Raw genomic sequence first — 21,034 nt, 5'->3', positions numbered from 1 at the left:
TGTGGATAGTGATTATGATGGCTTTAGGGTTGTCCTGCAGTCTAGAAATACCATGTGCAAAATGCATTCAAAATGTTACCAGGAGAAGTAAAAGGTCATGTTGTTCCAAAGTCCACCTGTGGTTGAAATTCTCAGCCCAAGCACAGTTGAATGTTCAGAGTTCAAAGTAAATTTATTATCAAAGTGCATATATGTCACTGTAGGATTTTTGTGAATAAAATATACGAGAGTCATTTTATGTGTTTAACAAAAGCCCTTTACTTCCATTGTGAGCAAAACAGAAGCAGTCACCTTAACACTGACATCATTACGTCAGGCACCGTCTCTTAAAGTGAACACAACTCAACGACAGTGTTTGTGAATTCTGCAGAACAGTTTCTATTATGAATAATATGTGTCATCTGTCACCCATTACATGACCCTACAAAACCATAAACAACCCTGATGATGCATTTTCTTGCTGGCACACTCAGTAAATCCAAGAACCATAAAAGAATCAATGAAAGATCGCACCCACATGAATTCCTAGATGCTGTGTGCTGTTCATTCCCCTTTCCAGTGATGCTGCCACATTCTCAGACTCTTACTTGTACCTCTCATAATTATTCTGCTATTATCACTTCAGCATTCTTTTTGCACTCCTAGCTTTGCACGTTCAATTGTTTTGTGTTCATCATTATTTCTCATGTGTAATCTTCACTGTTTCCTCCGTGAGCTCCACATGAGCACAAAATTTCATTGCTCCCTGGTATGCGTGACAATAATATGAAACTAAATTTCAATCTCAATCGTTCATTCAGCATAGAATCACTGACATATGTCATTAAATTTCTTTTTTTTGTGGCAGCATTACAGTGAAGGATAAAAATATTAGTAAATGCACAATAAAAATAAAAATAATACAAAACATGAATAGTGAGATAATATTCCTGTATTCATGGACCATTCTGAAATCTGATGGCAGAGGAGAAGAAGCTGTTCCTAAAACACTGAATGAGGGTCTTACAGCTCCTCTATCTCATCTGTAATGGTGTAGTATCCCAGATGATGAGGGCCCTTAATGATAGATGCCACTACTGTCTTTTTAAAATGTCCTTGACGTGGGGAGGATTGTATCATGTTTCCATTGTTGAACATTATTTTCTGTTTTATCTCCATCTTTGATGTTATAAAGCAAAATAAAATGCTACTCAGTAAGTCTGGGAAGTTTCACAAGTATATTCTGCAGGTAATGAACAATGCATTTACAATTTTTCTGATGGCAGTGAGGTGAATACTGTTTCCAGTAAGAGGATTGCCTTGAAAGTGAACTGTTTTGTGTCAGAGTATAAATAGTATTGAAGCTTCACCCATCCTAATAACAGTTAACTATTCCTTTACATTGCTGAATTGGAGAGAATTTAAAGGGTCAAAAGTGAAGACACCTGCTATTTGCCCTGATCTTTGAATTGAATTGACTTTTATTACTTATGTCCTTCATGTGCATGAGGGGTAAAAATCTTTATGTTAAGTCTCCGTCTAAGTGAGCAATGTGAAATTTATAGTAATTTATAATAAATATTATGTAAACGGGATAGTCAATATAATATGGAAACACAGTTGCGTCATCATGAATTAATCAGTCTGATGACCTGGTGGAAGAAGCTGTCCCAGAGCCCGTTGGTCCTGGCTTTTATGCTGCGGTACTGTTTCCTGGATGGTAGAAGTTTGAACAGTTTGTGGTTTGGGTGACTCAGGTCCCCAATCATCCTGTCTTTACACAACTGTCTTTGTAAATGTCCTGAATAGTGGGAAGTTCACATCTACAATGCACTACAATGCTATGGGCTGTCTGTATCACTCTCTGCAGAGTCCTACAATTGAGGGAGGTACAGTTCCCATACCAGGCAGTGATGCAGCCAATCAGGATGCTCTCAATTGTGCCCCTTTAGAAAGTTCTTAGGATTTGGAAGCGCATGTCAAAGTCCTTCAACCATCTTGGTATTATGGCTTAGATATGATGAGTTTCTAATCAATGTAGCAACCAAAACTTTGTTGGTGGGATATATTGTCAACCTTGTGTTCCTTTATTTATCTGGCTTAAGACACTATAAGCATATATATTAATTGTAACAATGAAAATAATCAACAAACAAACACATATTTGCATTACTTTCTTACAAATACCAGGTGAGGTAAGATGTGAAACTCCCAATAACAGGTTGGACAAGTTTAGAGGAACACTTACCTACAAGGATAACAAGTATTCTTTGGACAATGAGAAAATAATACTACGTGGCTGTACACTGAGGAATACAGAGTGGTGTTACGGACTTGTTATTTTTGCAGGTAGGTATAAAGCAAGAAGATACAATGTCTTACAAAAACAATCATGTTTATATGATAAAATATATATCTTAGGAACATCAATTATGCTTAGCTTCATTATTTCAGCAATTGTATGCATCATCAGCATGATCTCTGCAGATAAATACTTATTAGACCCCAATAGAATTCAGGGTGAGTTATTTCTAAAATATTTAAGCTCTGCTCAGATTTCCTATGGAAAAATGAGAGACAGCATTGGTAATTAATTAATAATTACACATAAACATTTTATCATTCAAAATGTTTGGAATAAAATTCATTCATACCTCCTTAATCTTTACATAAAAAGTTATAGCCTAAAAATTTAACCTTGTGGCAGACTTTAAGGCTGAAAATGCAGTGATTTGGATCCAGTGTTGGGATCTGTTAGTCTGGAGACACAGTTAATTGCAGGAATAATAAAAATGATCATTATAGCTTTTAAAATGTGGTCCTTACTTCTGTGAACAAACATACAGAATGTTTACATTAAGCTTCAAAAACAGGCTGCATTCTGTTTAAGTTTCCAAAGTGACAATGTGATTGACCATTCTTCAATGTAAAGCTGTTGGCATTGGTTTCACTGCGATGCGACTGATTCTGGCTTGTGTAAGCGGTGTAACACGTAGCTTACTGGTAGGGTACAATGCACTTCTGGAACTGTATCTACAAATCTACCTCTGTAACCTAGCTATTTGAATTCCGCTTCTCTGAATTAAAGTTGTTATATGATTTCACCAAATTCATATGTGTTACCCTATTTCCCCTTGTCTAAGCACCTTCACACTTGAAGTGTGTGAATTACCTGAGAGGAGCTGCCATAGAAGCATCAATAATAATGGAAGAACAGAGAGTAATGATTGGCTGCTGTGTTAAAGTATCAATTAGAATTAAAAACACTTGAAGATATAATTGACAAAACTGTGCTTTGTTCCACAAATCAAAATGATGTTTCTCTCCTGCCTGTGAGGTCAGCATATCACTTTCCCTGGGGAAAGAGTACATTTAGTTAAAACTGATGTAAGTAGTTTTCTAGTTTGACGACAGATGACACACCGCTTCCTTTGACATTATCACACTTAGAGCAGAGGTTTCAGAGGATGGGGATGAAATTGTTAGGGGAAAAGAGTTGTGAATTCTGCTCACCTCATCAGCAGCCTGGACTAGAAGCTCCAGATCTACATCTAAAATATGAGAACATCTCATTGTATTTCGTCTAACCTTTTTATCCCTTCGGCACCATTTCCTTGATAGCTAGCAGCATTGATTGATAGAATCCAACATCCCATCCCTCTCTTCAAATTGGCACAGAGACAGCAAATAGACCTCATGGCTTGATCATGATAACAATAGTGAGCTGGTAGGTTCATCTGATCTCTGCTTTAGCACTTTGCTCATCATTTCTGTCTGTAAGACCCGCTGATGCTTAAGATCCAATGAATAAAGTCTACCATTTTTATGATCGTACACAATTTGGCACAGTGACCCAGTTCAATCCCGACTTCTAGTGCTGTCAGGAGCTTGCTCCTTGCCTCAAAGAGTAGCAGGTACGTAGGTGAGTTAATTTGTTGCAGTAAATTATGCCCATTCTGCAGGTGAGCAGGAGAATTTGATAGGCTGAAGTCACTGTGGTTTCCTTAAGGGAAAAAGTGCCAAATGGAATACAGTATTGGAAGTGTATGGTCATGCACTTTGGTAGAAGAAATAAAATTGTATTTCTAAATGGAGACAAAATTCTATTTGCAGTTGAGTCAGTAGTGATGAAGGTAAGTGGAATGTTCGCATTCATTTCAGGAGGACTAGAATATAAAAGCAAGGATGTAATGTTGAGGCTTTAGAAGGTACTGGTAAGGCCTCACTTCAAGTATTGTGAACAGTTTTGGACCCCTTATCTAGGACAGGATGTGCGGACATTGGAGAGGGCTCAGAGGAGGGTCACAAGAATGTTTCTGGGAAGGAAAGGGTTACCATATGAGGACCGATTGATGGCTCGTTGCTTGTACTCATTGGAGTTCAGAAGAATGAGGGGGGATCTCATTGAAACTCTATCAAATATTGAAAGTCCTCAATAGAGTGGATGTGGAGAGGATGTTCCCTAAATGGGGAGTCTAGGACCAAATGCCACAGCCTCAGAAAAGAGTGTTGGCTATTTAGAACAGTGATAAGGAGGACATTCTTTAGCCAGAGAACTCATTGCCACAGGCTGCTGTGGAGGCCAAGTCATTTGGTATACTTAAGGCAGCGCTTGATAGGGAGAAGGCAGGAGATGGGGGCTGAGAGTGAAATAGATCAGCAATGATGAAATGACAGAGCAGACTTGATGGGCCAAATGTCTAATTCTGCTTTTATATTCTATTTATGGTATGGAAACCACACTGTGGCAGACAGAAAAGCTCTACAATGGGTGTTCAAAACCACCCAATGCGTCACAGGCAACTAGCCTTCGCACCATCGAAGGCATATATAGAGAAAGGTGCCGGAGAAGGGCCGGCAATATCATGAATGATCCCAACCACCCTGCCCATGGACTGTTTATCCCACTCCCACAGGAAGGAGGCTACATAGCATCCATGCCAGGACTGCAAGACTCATAAACAATTACTTTCCCCAAGCATTAAAGCTAATCAACACCTTCACTCACTAACTCATCCCTCTACAACCCCACCACCACTACTTTACCACTTCCTGTCAGTCTCTTTTTTTGTACAGATGTTCCGGTACTTAATGTCACTTTATAGGTATATGTTACTTCATGGACATTCATATGTTATTTTAAGTATTTATGTTCATTGTGTTCTTTATCTTATCGTGTTTTTTGTGCTGCATTGGATATATAGTAACAATAATTATGTCCTCCTTTACACTTGCGTACTGAAAATGACATTAAACAATCTTGCATCTTGAATGAGCAAAAAGCAACAAAACAGTAACAGCAAAACAAGCCCCATTCATATTCTCTCTCTCTCTCTCTCCTTCCCTCCTTCCCTCCCTCCCCCAGTCAATCTTGTTTTCACTTTCAACCATTGATCACGCTACATATCTGTGTCAGCACTATAATTGCCTAACTTCCTAACTTCTTTACCTTACCTGCTGGTAAAACATTATTCCTATCAGTGTTCCGCTAGACTTGTGAATGGCCTTCCTTTTCCTTTCCAATGGTAAATTGTGGTCATTAAAACCTTTGCAGCGTTTTACCTCCCACTGATCCATCCACTGATCTCCTACGTATTGATGTTCTTGCCATCAGGGGCTGCTAATTTTCCTGAGACCCTGACCAATGAATTGCTTTGAGATGACCACTTTGCATCAATTTCTTTGACATTGTGCAGTTGAGGTCCACATTCCCTTGAAAGTGAGGCTTCAATCCATGTTTTCATGCAATTTTTAAAATAAGTTTAATACTCTTTTGTGCTGTATTTTACCTTGATTTTGTGCATTCAACTTAGACTTTGGTTATGATAGAATATATGCATTTTTTAAAGTGTAATATTTTCAGATCTTTTGATATTTCTGGAAAATCTTTTGCATTCATGGAACATGCTGATGCAGAAAATCCTTTTTCCATGATAATCTTGATGTTGTGGGTTGAAGTACTGCAATGTACATTATAATTTTTTTTGCGTTTGGGAATGTGGTTATATGGGAGCGCAGTTGGTGTTACCAAAAGTATAACAATTGCAATCATTTCTGAAAGTTAGTTCAGCCTGGATATGCTGAATGTTCTTGCAGGTGGAATGCCATTGCCAATAGCACCAAAATAATTACTACCTCATCAATGATGAGGCTCTGAAAACTTTTAATACTGATCAGAAAGCTTCATCTTTCTGATGCCTTGCAAAGAGTGTCTTGAAGTATTTTTCCAACCTGTGACAAGAATGCCTTGTGCATTGAGATTAGAAAAACTAACGCTAAAAGCTCAATTAAACAGTAACGTGTTGGGGAGGTTTTGAAGCAAGAAAGAGAAACGTAAAGGAAAAGATATTGGCAAGCAGAAAATTCTAAGGGGGTTGTTGAGAAACAGAAAATCCATTGATGAGTAACATCCAATAAATAGAATAATGTGGGCAAAGTAGTTAAAAGACACATTTAAGTCCATAGAGTCAATTTGCAGGCTTCATCCAGTTTCTGTGCTGTATTTATAAAGCCAAGGGCCTAAATGCTTTGGTTTACAGTATTACCTCCATCTAACTTATCACTTCCTATTGAAGGTCAAGACACCAAATTGATGCAGAATAGTGGATTGTCCACTTTTAAAAGAACCAATATAGATCGCCTCATGAATGTTCTTGTAATATGGGTAAGTAGATGTTCAACCAATATAGATTGAATAGTCATAGATTGGAGATACTTGGAAGAACTGCACCAGATAGTTACTCAGAATGTTAACAATTTTAATATTAGAAGAGAAACTGGATCTTGCATTATGGGAATATGAGATATTTACATGGCAACGGGCATTTTGGTTGCAGGAACTCTGCTCATGCCGTTTAATATATTATTTGATTTCATTACTTTAAATTTTCTGTAGTATGCTCTCTGAGGTGATGTGAACATTGACAATGCTGGAATTGAGTAGTATTCATAATTTTACCTGTAATGACAGACAACATATTGACTATCACATGAGGCTTATGCTGATATATTATACTGGCACACTGTAAGTGTTCAGCCTGAAAAAGTGAAAATTTGGTCATCACTCTCTGACCTTGTATGTTACTTGTTCACCACCAGCAACACCCTTGAGATCCCCTAGACATCAGATATTAAATAGATAAGCCATGCAAATATTCGTCCTATGAATAGAAGGTAGAAATTGAATAATATATCAAAGCTTCCCCATTCCAAGACATAAATAATGAATGGGATGGAATTCACACTATTTACTTGAAAGGAAAGAACTCTAACAACTCTTGGTGCTATCTGGAACATACTTAATAAGTCACTTAATTGATGATTAATTCAGGATGGAATATTCATTACCTCTGCTGCTAGTGCACTGTAGCTGTGGTATATAAGACCCACATGATACAGAAAACACCCCCAGGTTCTTTTTGACAGAACTCCAGATCTACATTGGCTATCTTTAAAAGTTCTAGCACATCTTGATGCGGATGATGCTGGACAATTAAACAGCTAACAGGAGGGTTACTGCTGCTTTCAAAATAACACTAATAATTGTGTTTTCTGTTTGCAGATCTTTGGCTTCCTTGCTATGATGTGTACAGTGCTGGCTATTGGGAATAGTATCTGGGAATTTAACAAAGGATACTATTTTCAGGTCTACTTGCCTTGGGATAAGGACATTACAAATTCTTCCTTCTCAGGATTTCTGACATTCTGGTCATATGTAATCATACTTAACACTGTTGTCCCAATTTCCTTATATGTGAGGTAGGTGTTCTTATTCCCAAGATATTTTAAACTTTTTTTTGCATATGTATCTCATTCTTCTCAGATATCAATATGCTAACTCATTCTACATTAGTTTCATGTTATACATATTTCTCCTATTGTAATTAATTTTTACTACTTCACTTTGTTTCTCTCTGGCACACTTGCATCATCTACTTTTCCACCAGCAGCTTTCTTTCTCTGCTCATTGTCTCTCTACTCTCCAACCCCACCCAATATTTTGTGTACTAGTTCAGCCAATATCCCTTTCTATCACTGATTTGATTTTTAACTTACCAGCTTTTTAGATACAATGATCTATTTACCACTGTCTGCATTCCTACAAACTTCATCTATCACTCATAGTGCTTGTCTTCTAATGTTGATTGTTTTATTTTCTCTCATTTTTGTGTCCATTGTCGGTGCCTTCATTCACTCTCAGACCTCTTGTACCGTAATAAATTTCACCCCCCATGGAGATGTCTCAAGTAATCCTGAGTTTTCCTTCTAATTGTCAATGTTATATTCATGTTTTATTCGACATTATAGCCACATAGTGATCACCCCCTCCCCTCTGCCCTCACATCTTCTTTTTGGAAACTAGTTTCTGAAAGCTTGTTTTCCTGATGACCTTTCAGTTCCACTGAAGAATTCCAAGAAATCTGGCACTGCCTATGGTTTCAACAACAAATGTCAATTCTCTTCTCAGAGCCCCAGAAAGCAATTAGAAATTGGAGGAAACAGGATCGGAATCTAATACAGAGCTTAAGGAAGCAGAGCCTAATCTCCTGAGTTTCCCATAGTATATATTAAGCCAGCAAAGGAAATGAATATTGAGATATAGTGTGGAATAGGCCCTTTGAGACATGCCACCCTGCAATCCCCCGAATTAACACCAGCCTAATCATGGGACAATTTACAATGACCAGTTAACCTATCAACTGTGGGAGGAAGCCGGTGCACCCGGAGGAAACCCACATGGTCACAGGGAAAACGTACAAACTCCTTACAGGCAGCGGCAGGAACCGAACCCTGGTTGCTGATACTGTACAGTGTTGTGCAAACCACTACACTACCATACCGCCCCAGCGAACGTAACTAAGTAACTAACATTCAGAGTCAAAGAGTAATACTGCCTGGAAGCAGTTCCTTCAGCTCAACTTGTCCATGTTGGATAAGAAACGATAGGGTCTTTTAAGAGACTCCTGAATAGGTACATGGAGCTTAGGAAAATAGAGGACTATTACCCTAGGTAATTTCTAAGGTAAGGACATGTTTGCACAGCTTTGTGGGCCAAATAGCCTGTATTGTGCTGTAGGTTTTCTGTGTTTCTAAGATGCACATCTACACAAGTCCAATTTGCCCACTGTGGCGAATATCCCTTGAAAACTTTCCAACCCATATCCAAATATTTTTAGATCTAAAACTTGATACAGATTTGAATAGCTTCATGAGTTGAGATCTGTAGATACCTTGGGTTGATTTTTGGTTTGCTGCCGAAGTATTAAAAGGGCATTTGGTATTAACTATCCATTATAGGTGCTTACTGAGGCGATCAGTATTATTAGTGATCTCCTCTCAGTACAAATTCTGACTAAACGTTCAGTTAAAATTTGAAGTCCCACGAGGAAAGTTTTAACTATAGACAACAAGGACTCCAGTATAACACACACAAAATGCTGGAGGAACTCAGCAGATCAGGCAGCAACTATGGAAATGATTAAACAGTTGACATTTTGGGCTGAGATCCTCCTTCAGAACTGAGGAGGAAGGAGGGAGACGTAGAATATAAAGGTGGCGTGAGGGGAAAGAGGCTGACTAGAAGGTGATATGTGAAGCAAGGTGCATAGGAAAGGTAAAGGGCTGGAAAATAAGGAATCTAATAGAAGAGGAGAGTGAACCATAGGAGAAAGGAAAGGAGGAAGGGGCCCAGGGGGAAGTGATAGGTAGGTGAGAAGAGATAAAAGACCAGAATGGGGAATAGAGGAAAAGGGATGTGGAGGGAATTTTTTTTACTAGGAGGAGAAATCAATATTCATACTATCAGGTTGGAGGCTACCCAGATGGAATATAAGGTGTTGCTTCTCCACTTGAGGGTGACCTCATCTTGGCACAAGAGGAGGCTCTGGACTGACATGTCGAAACGGGAATGGGAATGGGAATTAAAGTGTTTGGCCACCAGGAAGTTCCAGTTTTGGCAGATGGAGTGCAGGTGCTCAACTAAGCGGTCCCCCAATTTACCATTGTAGAGGAGGCTTCACAGACAACCCCAGCAGGTTTGCAGGTAAAGTGTTACCTCACCTGGAAGGACAATTTTGCTCCTTGAATGGAGGCGAATGGGCAGGTGTAGCACTTCGGCCACTTGCAGGGGTAAGTGCCGGGCGTGAGATGAGTGGGGAGGGACAAATGAACAAAGAAATCGTGGAGGGAGTGATCCCTTCAGAGCGTGAAGGAGGGGAACGTAAAGATTTGTTTAGTGGTACGAAATCTTTGGATATGGTGGAAGCTGCAGAGGATGATGTGTTAGATGCGGAGGCTGATGGGGTGGTAGATAAGGACAAGAATTCTATCACTGTTAAGGTGGTGGGAAAATGAGGTGAACGTGGATGTTTGGTAAATAAAGGAGATGCGGGTGAAGGCAACATCAATAGTGGGGCCCTCCCCCCACTGTTCTTTGAAGAACAACATCTCTGAAGTCCTGGAACGGAAAGCCACATCCTGGAAGCAGATGCAGTGGAGGTGAACGAACTGAGAAAAGGGAATAGAATTTTTATCGGAGGTAGCGTGGGAAGAGGTATAGTCCAGATATACATGGAAATCAGTAGGTTTATAAAAGATCTTGGCTTACAGTTTGTCTCTAGAGATGAAGATAGAGAAAACAAGAAAGGGGAAGAATGTGTCGAAAATTGTCCAGTGAATATACAGGCAGGGTGGAAGTTGCAGGCAAATTTGATTAGGTCAACTTTGAGGTCAAAGTTGAGGTCAAAGTTGATGCATAAAGCAGCACCAATGCAGTCATCAACGCAGTGGAGGAAAAGTTGGAGAGTATTACCAGGGAAGGCTTCAAACATGGACCGTTTTGCATAGCCAACATAGAGGCAGGCATAGCCAGGGCCTATGCAGGTGCTCGTGCCTACCCCTTGAACTTGGAGATAGTGGGAGGAACTGAAGGAAAAATTGTTGAGGATGAGGACTAGTTCCACCAGACGGAGGAGGACAGTGGTCAAGGAGAATTGGGTAGTTCTCTTGTCAAGAAAGAAACAGGAAGTTTTGAGACCTTCTTGATGGTGAGTAGAACGGTATAGACGCTGAACATCCATGGTGAAATCAAGGCTGTCAGGGCCAGGAATCTGCAAGTAACTGAGAGACTTGAGGGCATGAGAAGTTTCGTGGATGTAGGTGGGAAGGGACAGAACTAATGTGGAAATTTGATTGGAGGTGATGATGGGCATATTTTTTGGAAGCCACAGTCTGTTTAATGGTTTTGGAGATGAAAGGTAGGTTGAAGATGGGGTTATCATTTGCAAGCGCAGTAGGATTAGCAAGTGATATGTGTGTATAAAGGACAAGTGCTGTTCAAAAATACAGCTATGACAGCTATGATCATATTGAATGGTGAGGCTAAGTAAGGAAAACATATAGCCTACATATGTCCTATTCATTATATTAATACATTTGATGAGGTTCCACTTGGTAGGCTTATTCAAAAAGTCAGAAGGCATGGGATCCAGGGAAGTTTTGCCAGGTGGATTCAGAATTGGCTTGCCTGCAGAAGGCAGAGGGTTGTGGTGGAGGGAGTACATTCAGATTGGAGGGTTGTGACTAGTGGTGTCCCACAAGGATCGGTTCTGGGACCTCTACTTTTCATGATTTTTATTAACGATCTGGATGTGGGGGTGGAAGGGTGGGTTGGCAAGTTTGCAGATGACATAAAGGTTGGTGGTGTTGTGGATAGTGTAGAGGATTGTTGAAGATTGAAGAGAGACATTGGTAGGATGCAGAAGTGGGCTGAGAAATGGCAGATGGAGTTCAACCCGGAGAAGTGTGAGGTGGTACACTTTGGAAGGACAAACTCCAAGGCAGAGTATAAAGCAAATGGCAGGATACTTGGTAGTGTGGAGGAGCAGAGGAATCTGGGGGTATATGTGCACAGATCCCTGAAAGTTGCCTCACAGGTAGATAGGGTAGTTAAGAAAGCTTATGGGGTGTTAGCTTTCATAAATCAAGGGATAGAGTTTAAGAGTCGCGAGATGATGATGTAGCTCTATAAAACTCTAGTTAGGCCACACTTGGAGTACTGTGTCCTGTTCTGGTCGCCTTACTAGAGGAAGGATGTGGAAGCATTGGAAAGGGTACAGAGGAGACTTACCAGGATGCTCCCTGGTTTAGAGAGTACGGATTATGATCAGAGATTAAGGGAGCTAGGGCTTTACTCTTTGGAGAGAAGGAGGATGAGAGGAGGCATGATAGAGGTGTACAAGATATTAAGAGAAATAGGTAGAGTGGACAGCCAGCACTGCTCAGTACAAGAGGACATGGCTTTAAGATAAGGGGTGAGAAGTTCAAGGGGGATATTAGAGGAAGGTTTTTCACTCAGAGAGTGGTTGGTGCGTGGAATGCACTGCCTGAGTCAGTGGTGGAGGCAGATACACTAGTGAAATTTAAGAGACTACTAGACAGGTATTAGGAAGAATTTAAGGTGGGAGGCAGGGTTTAAGTGTCGGCACAACATTCTGGGCCGAAGGGACTGTTCCGTGCTGTTCTATTCTACATCCTATGTATGTTCTATGTAATACATTAAGACATAGGATCAGAACTAGACTATTGGCCCATCAAGTCTGTTCTGCCATTCCACCATGGCTGATTCATTATCCCTCTCAACCCCATTGTCCTGCCTTCTTTGCATAACCTTAATCTGCTTACTAATCAAGAACCTACCAACATTCATTGTAATTATACCCAATGACTTGGCCTTCACAGCTGTCTGTTTATATTCTCACTATAGGCAAAGCACATATCGATTGGTTCATGACTTCATCTTGGTTTCAATTTCATTTGTGAAATCTCATGTAATGTTTTAAGTGATATAAGCAGAGGTTCACATAAATAGTACCTATATTATATGTGATGACCTTAAAAATTCAACTGGAACAATTCAACAACATATACATAACTTGTAATTCATCAATACTCACAACTTACTTCTAGTGAGTCTCATATTGAAAGTCTCATGAGTAATGCCTAGAACTTCAGTTTCATAACATTACTCACAGTGTTACATAATTGAACAACACACACAAACTGCTGGAGGAACTCAGCAGGTGAGGGAGCACCTATGGAGGGAAATAAACAGTCGATTAATTAGTTTTGCCATGGTAAAATGAGACAATGATCACTCCCAGATAATCTCACAACATTACAAAAAGGATTTCAATGCCATGATCTTGAAATTATGGTCCGCATCCTCAAAGGTGAAAGATGAGGACATACAAGTAGTACTAAGCTAAGGACAATGTTCAGCTCTAGGTAACCATTAATCAATCCAGTATGTGTCAATTTCTCAGCAGTTTGGTCCGGCCTGCCATCAAACATATCATTCCCTCCTCCCACTCTCTGCTTTCCGCAGCAATCGCTTTCTCCATGATTCCCTCGTCTGTTTGCCCCTTCCCACTAATGTCCCTCCTGTACTTTTCCCTGAGAGTGGCCAAAGTGCTACACCTGCCCATCTCACCTACATTGGTGAGACCCGTCATAAATTAGGGGGAATGCTTCATCGAGCACTTCCACACCATCTGCCAAAAGTGGAACTTGCCGGAGGCCAAACTTTTAATTCCAATTCCCATTCCCTTTCTGACATGTCAGTTCTCTTGTGCCATGATGATGCCGCCCCCAGGTTTCAGGAGCAATACCTCATATTCTGTCTGAATAGTCTTCAAACCGATGGCGTGAATATCAATTTCTCCTTCTGGTAAAAAAAATTTCCCGACCCCTCCCCTCTTCTATTCCCCACTCTTACCTCTTCTCACCTGCCTATCACCTCCTCCTGGGTCCCTTTGGCCTATGGTCTACTCCCCTTTCCTATCAGATTCCTTCCTTTCCAGCCCTTCACCTTCCCTACCCACCTGGCTTCACCTATCAACTTCTAGCAAGCCTCCTTCTCCTCTCCTCCTTTTTATTTTGTCTTCTTCCCCCTTCCTTTCCAGTCCTGAAGAAGGATCTTGGCCTGAAGTTTTACAGATGCTGCTTAACCTGCTGCGTTCCTCCAGCAGTTAGTGTGCATTCCTTTGGATATATAGGTATTGGGAACAAGGTTAAATCCAGAAATGGGACAAGGGCTTTTCTTATTGTGGAATGGTATTTTACGTATTGGAATTAATTGATTGATTGATTGAGGCACAGCACCAAATAGGCCCTTCTGGCCCTCAAGCCCCAAACTCCTGATTTAACCCTTGCCTAATCACTAGACACAGGGAGAAAGTACAAACTCCTTACAGACGGGCAGGAATTGAACTCGGTTCACTGGTACTGTAAAGCATTGTGCTAATCACCACAGTACCGTATATATCAAGAGTAACCTGATAGAAATCTATAAAATTATGAGATGCAAAGATAGATTACACAGTTGGAGTCTTTTTCCAAGAGTCTAAATTTCTCGTAGTAGAGTACTTGCATGTAAGACGAGAGGGAGAATATTGAAAGGAGATGTGCAGAGCAAGTCTCTCAGACAGAGAGAGGTTTTGGTGTCTGGACATTGAAAAGATAGATGCATTTAAGACGCTCTTAGACAGGCACACAAATATGCAGAAAACAGGGATATGGAGCATGAAGGGATTAGCTCAGTTTGTTTGGCACAATGTCATTGGCCAATGAGATTGTTTTACGTTGAACAGATCTATGTTCAATGTCCTGTGCTTCACTTTTCTGTGTTTTTTGACTCCCTGAACTCTGTTCATCATTCGGTAAATTTCATGGCTTATGTTGTGGTTCAAATTTCTTTGGAGCTCAGCCTTGGTTACACAATGGCTGAGAACTGACTGTCCCCTGAGGGTGAGATTCAGAAGGAATAACAACCTTCTTCACAAATATATTTTTTCTCATACTATTTTTAAATGGCCCCTTACCCGGAGACCTTTTGCCTGAGTGTGGACCCCACCTAGAGCTGATAGCCATTCCGTTTCCATGCTGATCATTTTTAAATAAAAGAAAAAAAAATTAAATTGAGCTCTGTACCATGGAACACAGAACGTAGAAATTTACAGCACTTCACATGCCCGTCAGCCCACAATGTTGTGCCGACCATGTAACCTACTCTAGAGGAAATAAACAACATAGTTAATTGTGATTGCATGATGCAATCATGATAAACTTCATGGTTGGCTAGCCTCCTAAAGATTAAGTAGTATTTTTGCTACACAATCCAATACCTTCCCCAAACAGCAAATAAATCCAAAATACAAAAATTCCTTCATCTCAATGGCATGAGTCAATCACAAGTACTTTTGTTCTTCATGTTGCTTTGATAAATTAATATTAGTGCTGCAGTTCATGAGTAACATCCCTTCTCATTGTAAAGAAATTCTTCTTTAACTTCTCGTGCAGCTTTTATCTCAAAGGACAGTTTTCACACTTGATCTCCGTTTTCCTGCATCACTTGATCATCTGGAGTATGCTGGCAGTGAAGGGCAGAACTGTTATTCTCAGGGGATCAAAAAGCTTCTGATCTCCCTCTGTGATGTCTCCATTAGTTGACCTATTTTATTTGTTTTAGCAAGTAAATTATCTTCTCTCCCTGAAGTCATTAAAGTGTGAGCAATTTTGTAAATGTCAGGGAATGGTTTACCATCATACATACCTCAGTAAAGAGAACAGTAATTAAGAATATTACTCAAGGTGGATAACTGTTTTAGCTTGAAATTAATTTGTTAATAACATCTTAAAGAAAGTAATCAATTATTCCTGTAATTTGCAACTTTGTGTTCTTTTACTAGTATTGAAGTAATTCGCTTGGGTAGCAGCTTCTACATTGACTGGGATAGTAAAATGTATTATCCAAAGAAAGACACTCCTGCGGTCGCACGTACAACTACATTAACTGAGGAACTTGGACAGATCAAGTATATATTCTCTGATAAGACAGGAACTCTGACACAGAATATCATGCTGTTTAACAAATGCACAATCAATGGCAAAATGTATGGTAAGGAACTAAAAAATACTTTTCATGATCTCTTGAGAAAACACACTGCATGATTTTTTGATCCTTTGCTATAATTTCTAGCATATGCGTAGAAGTCATACAAAAGTGACATGATCAATCATTTGCAACATTTTCTAGGCACTTTTTTATTTAAAGCTACAGCACAATATTGGAAGAATGCTCACACATCAAAGTGGTACATTCAGCCCCCAGTAAGGGGTTTGTACAAACTGAGTATTTTCTTTGTGAATCCTATTTAATTGAATTATAATGTGAACACTGTCAACTATTTGAGGCAAACCAACCTCTCTTAATTCCATGCTAGGTGCAAGTAGTAGGTTAAAGTAATTAAACTTTTGTCTTGAAGTTTGAATTTTCATATAGGAAAGCGATAACTGATAATTCTTTTGCATTCCTCATTTGTATTAAAGATTGCAAGAAAATATATGTTTGTTTCCTTGATCATTTCAAGCTATATCCTAATAGATATGATAAAATATAAGACTGATACTTTCTTAAAGCTTTGGTTCTTTTCTTCAGTGTTGTCATCCCCCCCCCCCCACCTTTTTTATTGCTAGAACGTTGTCACCTTTGTGTGGTACAGCCGTTCATGCAAAGGCAGTCCTTTCTTAATTTACTGTACATTGTAGCGATGTGCTACACACAGTGCTGAAATAACGACACGCATTCAGTAAGTCGTTTTGAGTCCAGTTTATTCAAACCGCGGCGCTGGCATTTAATCCCTAGCGCCCGCCCTCTCCGGGCGGAAATAACATCAGAAGTGCATTACCAAAGTCTCCCCCCGCGCACTGGCTATTTGTGAGCTGGTTCCCCTGCACAGAAAGTGGGTCGCCACATAACCCCCCTCCCAGAACCGGCAATACCCCCCCCCCAATGTCCACAGTCTGGATCAGCCTCTGTTTGGGAGGTCTGCCTCTGTGCCGCGGTGCCTGAACCTCGACTGGCTGCGCCAAGTCCACATGGGCTGGTCTGAGTCGGTCCACCGTGAAAACCTCCTCTTTCCCCCCAATGTCCAGAACTTACGTGGACCCGTTGTTGTTGATCACCTTGAACGGCCCCTCGTACGGCCACTGTAGCGGTGCCCAGTGTCCGCCCCTTCATACAAACACAAACTTACAGTTCTGCAAGTCTTTGGGTACATGGGTCGGGGTCAGTCCATGCTGTGACGTTGGTACGGGGGCCAGGTTGCCGAGCCTTTCGTGTATTCTGTCCAGGACTGCTGCAGGTTCCTCCTCTTGCCCCCTTGAGGCTGGTATGAACTCACCTGGGACGGCCAGGGGCGCGCCATACACCAACTCGGCTGACGAGGCGTGCAGATCCTCTTTGGGTGTTGTGCAAATTTCAAGCAGAACCCAGGGAAGCTTGTCCACCCAGTTAGGTCCTCTCAGGCGGGCCATGAGAGCCGACTTCAAGTGACGGTGGAAGCGTTCCACTAGTCCGCTCGACTGTGGGTGGTAGGCAGTGGTGTGGTGTAGCTGCATTCCCAACAGGCTGGCCACAGCCGACCACACGCTGGAGGTGAACTGGGCGCCTCTGTCGGAGGTAATGTGGGCCGGTACCCCGAAGCATGCTACCCAGGTTGCAATCAGTGCTCGGGTGCAGGAATCGGCAGATGTGTCGGTGAGCGGGACTGCCTCTGGCCATCTCGTGAACCGGTCTACCATAGTTAGGAGGTACCGCGCTCCTCAGGACACTGGTAAGGGGCCCACGATATCCACATGAATGTGGTCAAATCTCCAGTGGGTGGGTTCGAACTGCTGCGGTGGGGCTTTAGTGTGCCGCTGCACCTTGGCTGTTTGGCACTGCGCGCACGTTCTGGCCCATTCACTGACCTGCTTGCGAAGTCCGTGCCACGTGAACTTGCTGGAGACCAGCCGGACGGTTGTCCTGATAGATGGGTGCGCCAAACCATGTATGGAGTCGAAAACTCGCCGCCTCCAGGCTGCCGGGACGATGGGGCGAAGTTGGCTGGTAGCCACTTCGCACAAGAGGGTCCTCTCACCTGGGCCTACGAGGAAGTCCTGCAGCTGCAAACCTGAGACTGCAGTCCTGTAGCTGGGCATCTTGTCATCTGTCTGCTGCGCCTCTGCCAGTGCTGCATAGTCCACCCCCAGGGACAGGGTATGGAACCTGGTCTGGAGTGTGTGTCTGCCATGACGTTGTCCTTTCCTGAGGCATGCTGGATGTCCGTCGTGTACTCGGAGATGTAGGACAGATGTCGCTGCTGGTGAGCCGACCAGGGATCGGACACCTTCGTGAACGCGAAGGTCAACGGTTTGTGGTCCGTGAACGCAGTGGACGGCCTGCCTTCTAAGAAGTACCTGAAATGCCGGATTGCCAGATACAGAGCCAACAGCTCCCAGTCGAAAGCACTGTACTTGAGTTTGGGTGGTTGTAGGTGCTTGCTGAAGAATGCCAAGGGTTGCCAGCACCTCTCGATGAGCTGCTCCAGCACCCCACCGACAGCTGTGTCAGATGTGAGGGCAGTCAGAACGTCCGTTCAGGGGTGCACCAGCATTACAGCATCGCAGCATCTGCCAAGGCTTCCTTGACTTTAATGAAAGCAGCTGCAGCCACCTCGTCCCAAGTAATGTCCTTGCCTTTACCCAACATCAGGGTGTACAAAGGGCGCATGATATGGGCTGCTGAGGGGAGGAAACGGTGGTAGATGTTCACCATACCAACGAACTCCTATAGGCCTTTGACCGTGTTGGGCCGGGCAAAGTGGCGGATCGCGTCTACCTTGGTGGGCAGAGGTGTTGCCCCATCTTTGGTAATCCTGTGGCCCAGGAAGACGATGATATGGAGACCGAACTGGCATTTAGCCGGGTTGATTGTGAGGCCGAAATCACTCAGGCGGGAGTAGAGCTGGCGGAGGTGGGACAGATGCTCCTGGCGACTACTGCTGGCTATAAGGATGTCGTCTAAATAGATGAACGCAAAGTCCAGGTCGCGTCCCACTGCATCCATTAGCCGCTGGAACATCTGTGTGGCATTCTTCAGGCTGAACGGCATTCGGAGGAACTCGAACAGGCCGAACGGGGTGATGTGCTGTTTTGGGAATGTCTTCAGGGTGCACCGGGATTTGATGGTATCCCCGGACGAGGTCTACTTTGGAAACGATTCTTGCACCATGCAGGTTTGCTGCAAAGTCCAGTATGTGCAGCACGGGGTAGCGGTCTGGAATTGTAGCCTCATTCAGTCTGCGGTAGTCGCTGCATAGTCTCCAACCCCCAGCTGCTTTGGGCACCATGTGCAGGGGGGAGGCCCATGGGCTGTTGGACCTCCATACGATTCCCAATTCCTCCATCCTCTGGAACTCCTCCTTCGCTAGTCGGAGCTTTCCTGGGGTGAGCCTTCATGCGCGGGCATGGAGGGGTGGTCCCTGGGTCGGGGTGTGGTGCTGTACCCCGTGTCTGGGCATGGCTGCCATGATCTGCAGTGCCAGAATCGATGGAAGGTCCGCCAGGATTCTGGTGAATTCGTTGTCCGACAGCGTGATGGAGTCCAGATGTGGGGCCGGCAACCTGGCTTCACCCAGGGAGAACGTCTGGAAAGTCTCGGCATGTACCAGTCTTTTCCCTTGCAAGTTGACCAACAGGCTGTGAGCTCGCAAGAAGTCCGCCCCCAGGAGTGGTTGGGCCACTGCGGCCGGTGTGAAGTCCCACGTGAACCGGCTGGCGCCGAACTGCAGCTGCACTGTGCGGGTGCCGTAGGTCCGTATCGTGCTGCCATTTGCAGCCCTCAGGGTGGAAACTGGCTTCCTGTTGCGGGTATCGTACCCCGTCGGGGGCAAGACGCTGATTTCCACTCCGGTGTTGACCAAGAAGTGGCGTCCCGACTGTTTGTCCCAGACGTACAAGAGGCTGTCCTGGTGCTTCATATTTGCCTTCTTCCGGGGGCGACTGTATGAAATCCGCAACCTGGGCGGCCGTCTCCTGGTCAAGGGCGCTCACCACATGATAGTAACGCGTGGAATCAGAAGATATCTGCCGAATCTGGAACTGGGCTTCTGCTTGGCTAAACCATACGCATGGTCGCAGCGTCCAGAAAGTTGGCAGATTTAGCAAAATTGCGTGAACAGATGAAGAGTCGGTCATCTTTGGTCCAAATCCCGTTTGGACCATCGGGGTCGCCAATGTAGCGATGTGCTACACACAGCGCTGAAATAACGACACACAGTCAGTAAGTCATTTCGAGACTAGTTTATTCAAACTTCGTGGCGCTGGCATTTAATCCCCAGCGCCTGCCCTCTCCGGGTGGAAATAACGTCAGAGGTGCATTACCAAAGTCTCCCCCCGCGCGCTGGCTATTTGTGAGTCGGTTCGCCTGCGCAGAAAGTGGGTCGCCACAACATGTCTATTCATGTCTAACATGCACCTTCTCAACAGGCACCATTGCCCCATATGTTATGGGACAATATGAAACTTACCCTGAAATACCTTCAGCAATATTAATTTCAGTATTTACCAGGGTGTTTACTGCATAGTGATCAGAGGAACTGAAGCTAATTGAGGCCTACAGTCACAATGGTTCAAAAGTATAGTGTAGAATCATTCCAGTCAAGAGAAGCCACAAAGAGAGCTTTAATAAAAGTATTATCAAATATGAATCTTCAAAGGAACCTGGTTAGTCCAGAATCTCCATGGTTCCCTTCAAGTCATACCTCATTTTGATTTGGAAGTATAATTCTTCACCTTTGCTCAGTCAATATCTCAGAATTCCTCTTGTGGCATTACAAAATAACTTCACCACAAGAACTATAGCAATTCAATAGGAAGGAGAACTTCACCGTATTGGCATGATAGCCATATGTAATAAATAACTATACCAACAAATGAACAAACAAATATATAAAAGGAAAACAATTGTTGGATACATCAAAGATTTTCAATGGAATTGTAGACTCTTTCTAACAGAGCTTAAGAATAGTTAAGAGCTAACTTTTGTTAACAGTGGTGATTATAAGATTGCTATACCTCCCAACTGAGATGAATTAGAATAATATACAGTACTTTCAGCTAATGATTGCTTAAAAACTATTGCTGACTTCTTCTTATTACTTGGAGTTTGGACCTT

At 42.6% G+C, this 21,034-nt stretch overlaps 1 protein-coding gene across 1 annotated transcript in view; it reads left to right on the top strand.

Moving 5' to 3' along the window:
- LOC132404886 (phospholipid-transporting ATPase ID-like) overlaps positions 1 to 21,034 on the top strand; it is a 111,325-nt gene that overhangs the window by 27,883 nt on the left and 62,408 nt on the right. The window contains exons 9-12 of the mRNA XM_059989451.1: positions 2,170 to 2,328; positions 6,555 to 6,643; positions 7,541 to 7,737; positions 15,726 to 15,934. Of these exons, the coding sequence (XP_059845434.1) occupies positions 2,170 to 2,328; positions 6,555 to 6,643; positions 7,541 to 7,737; positions 15,726 to 15,934 (654 nt within the window). The remainder of the gene's footprint in view (positions 1 to 2,169; positions 2,329 to 6,554; positions 6,644 to 7,540; positions 7,738 to 15,725; positions 15,935 to 21,034) is intronic.

The sequence above is a fragment of the Hypanus sabinus genome, chromosome 14, assembly GCF_030144855.1.
Source record: "Hypanus sabinus isolate sHypSab1 chromosome 14, sHypSab1.hap1, whole genome shotgun sequence".
In the NCBI taxonomy this organism is placed as follows: domain Eukaryota; kingdom Metazoa; phylum Chordata; class Chondrichthyes; order Myliobatiformes; family Dasyatidae; genus Hypanus; species Hypanus sabinus.
The sequence above is the reverse complement of the archived record's forward strand: the minus strand, read 5'-3'. Positions and strand labels throughout refer to the sequence as shown.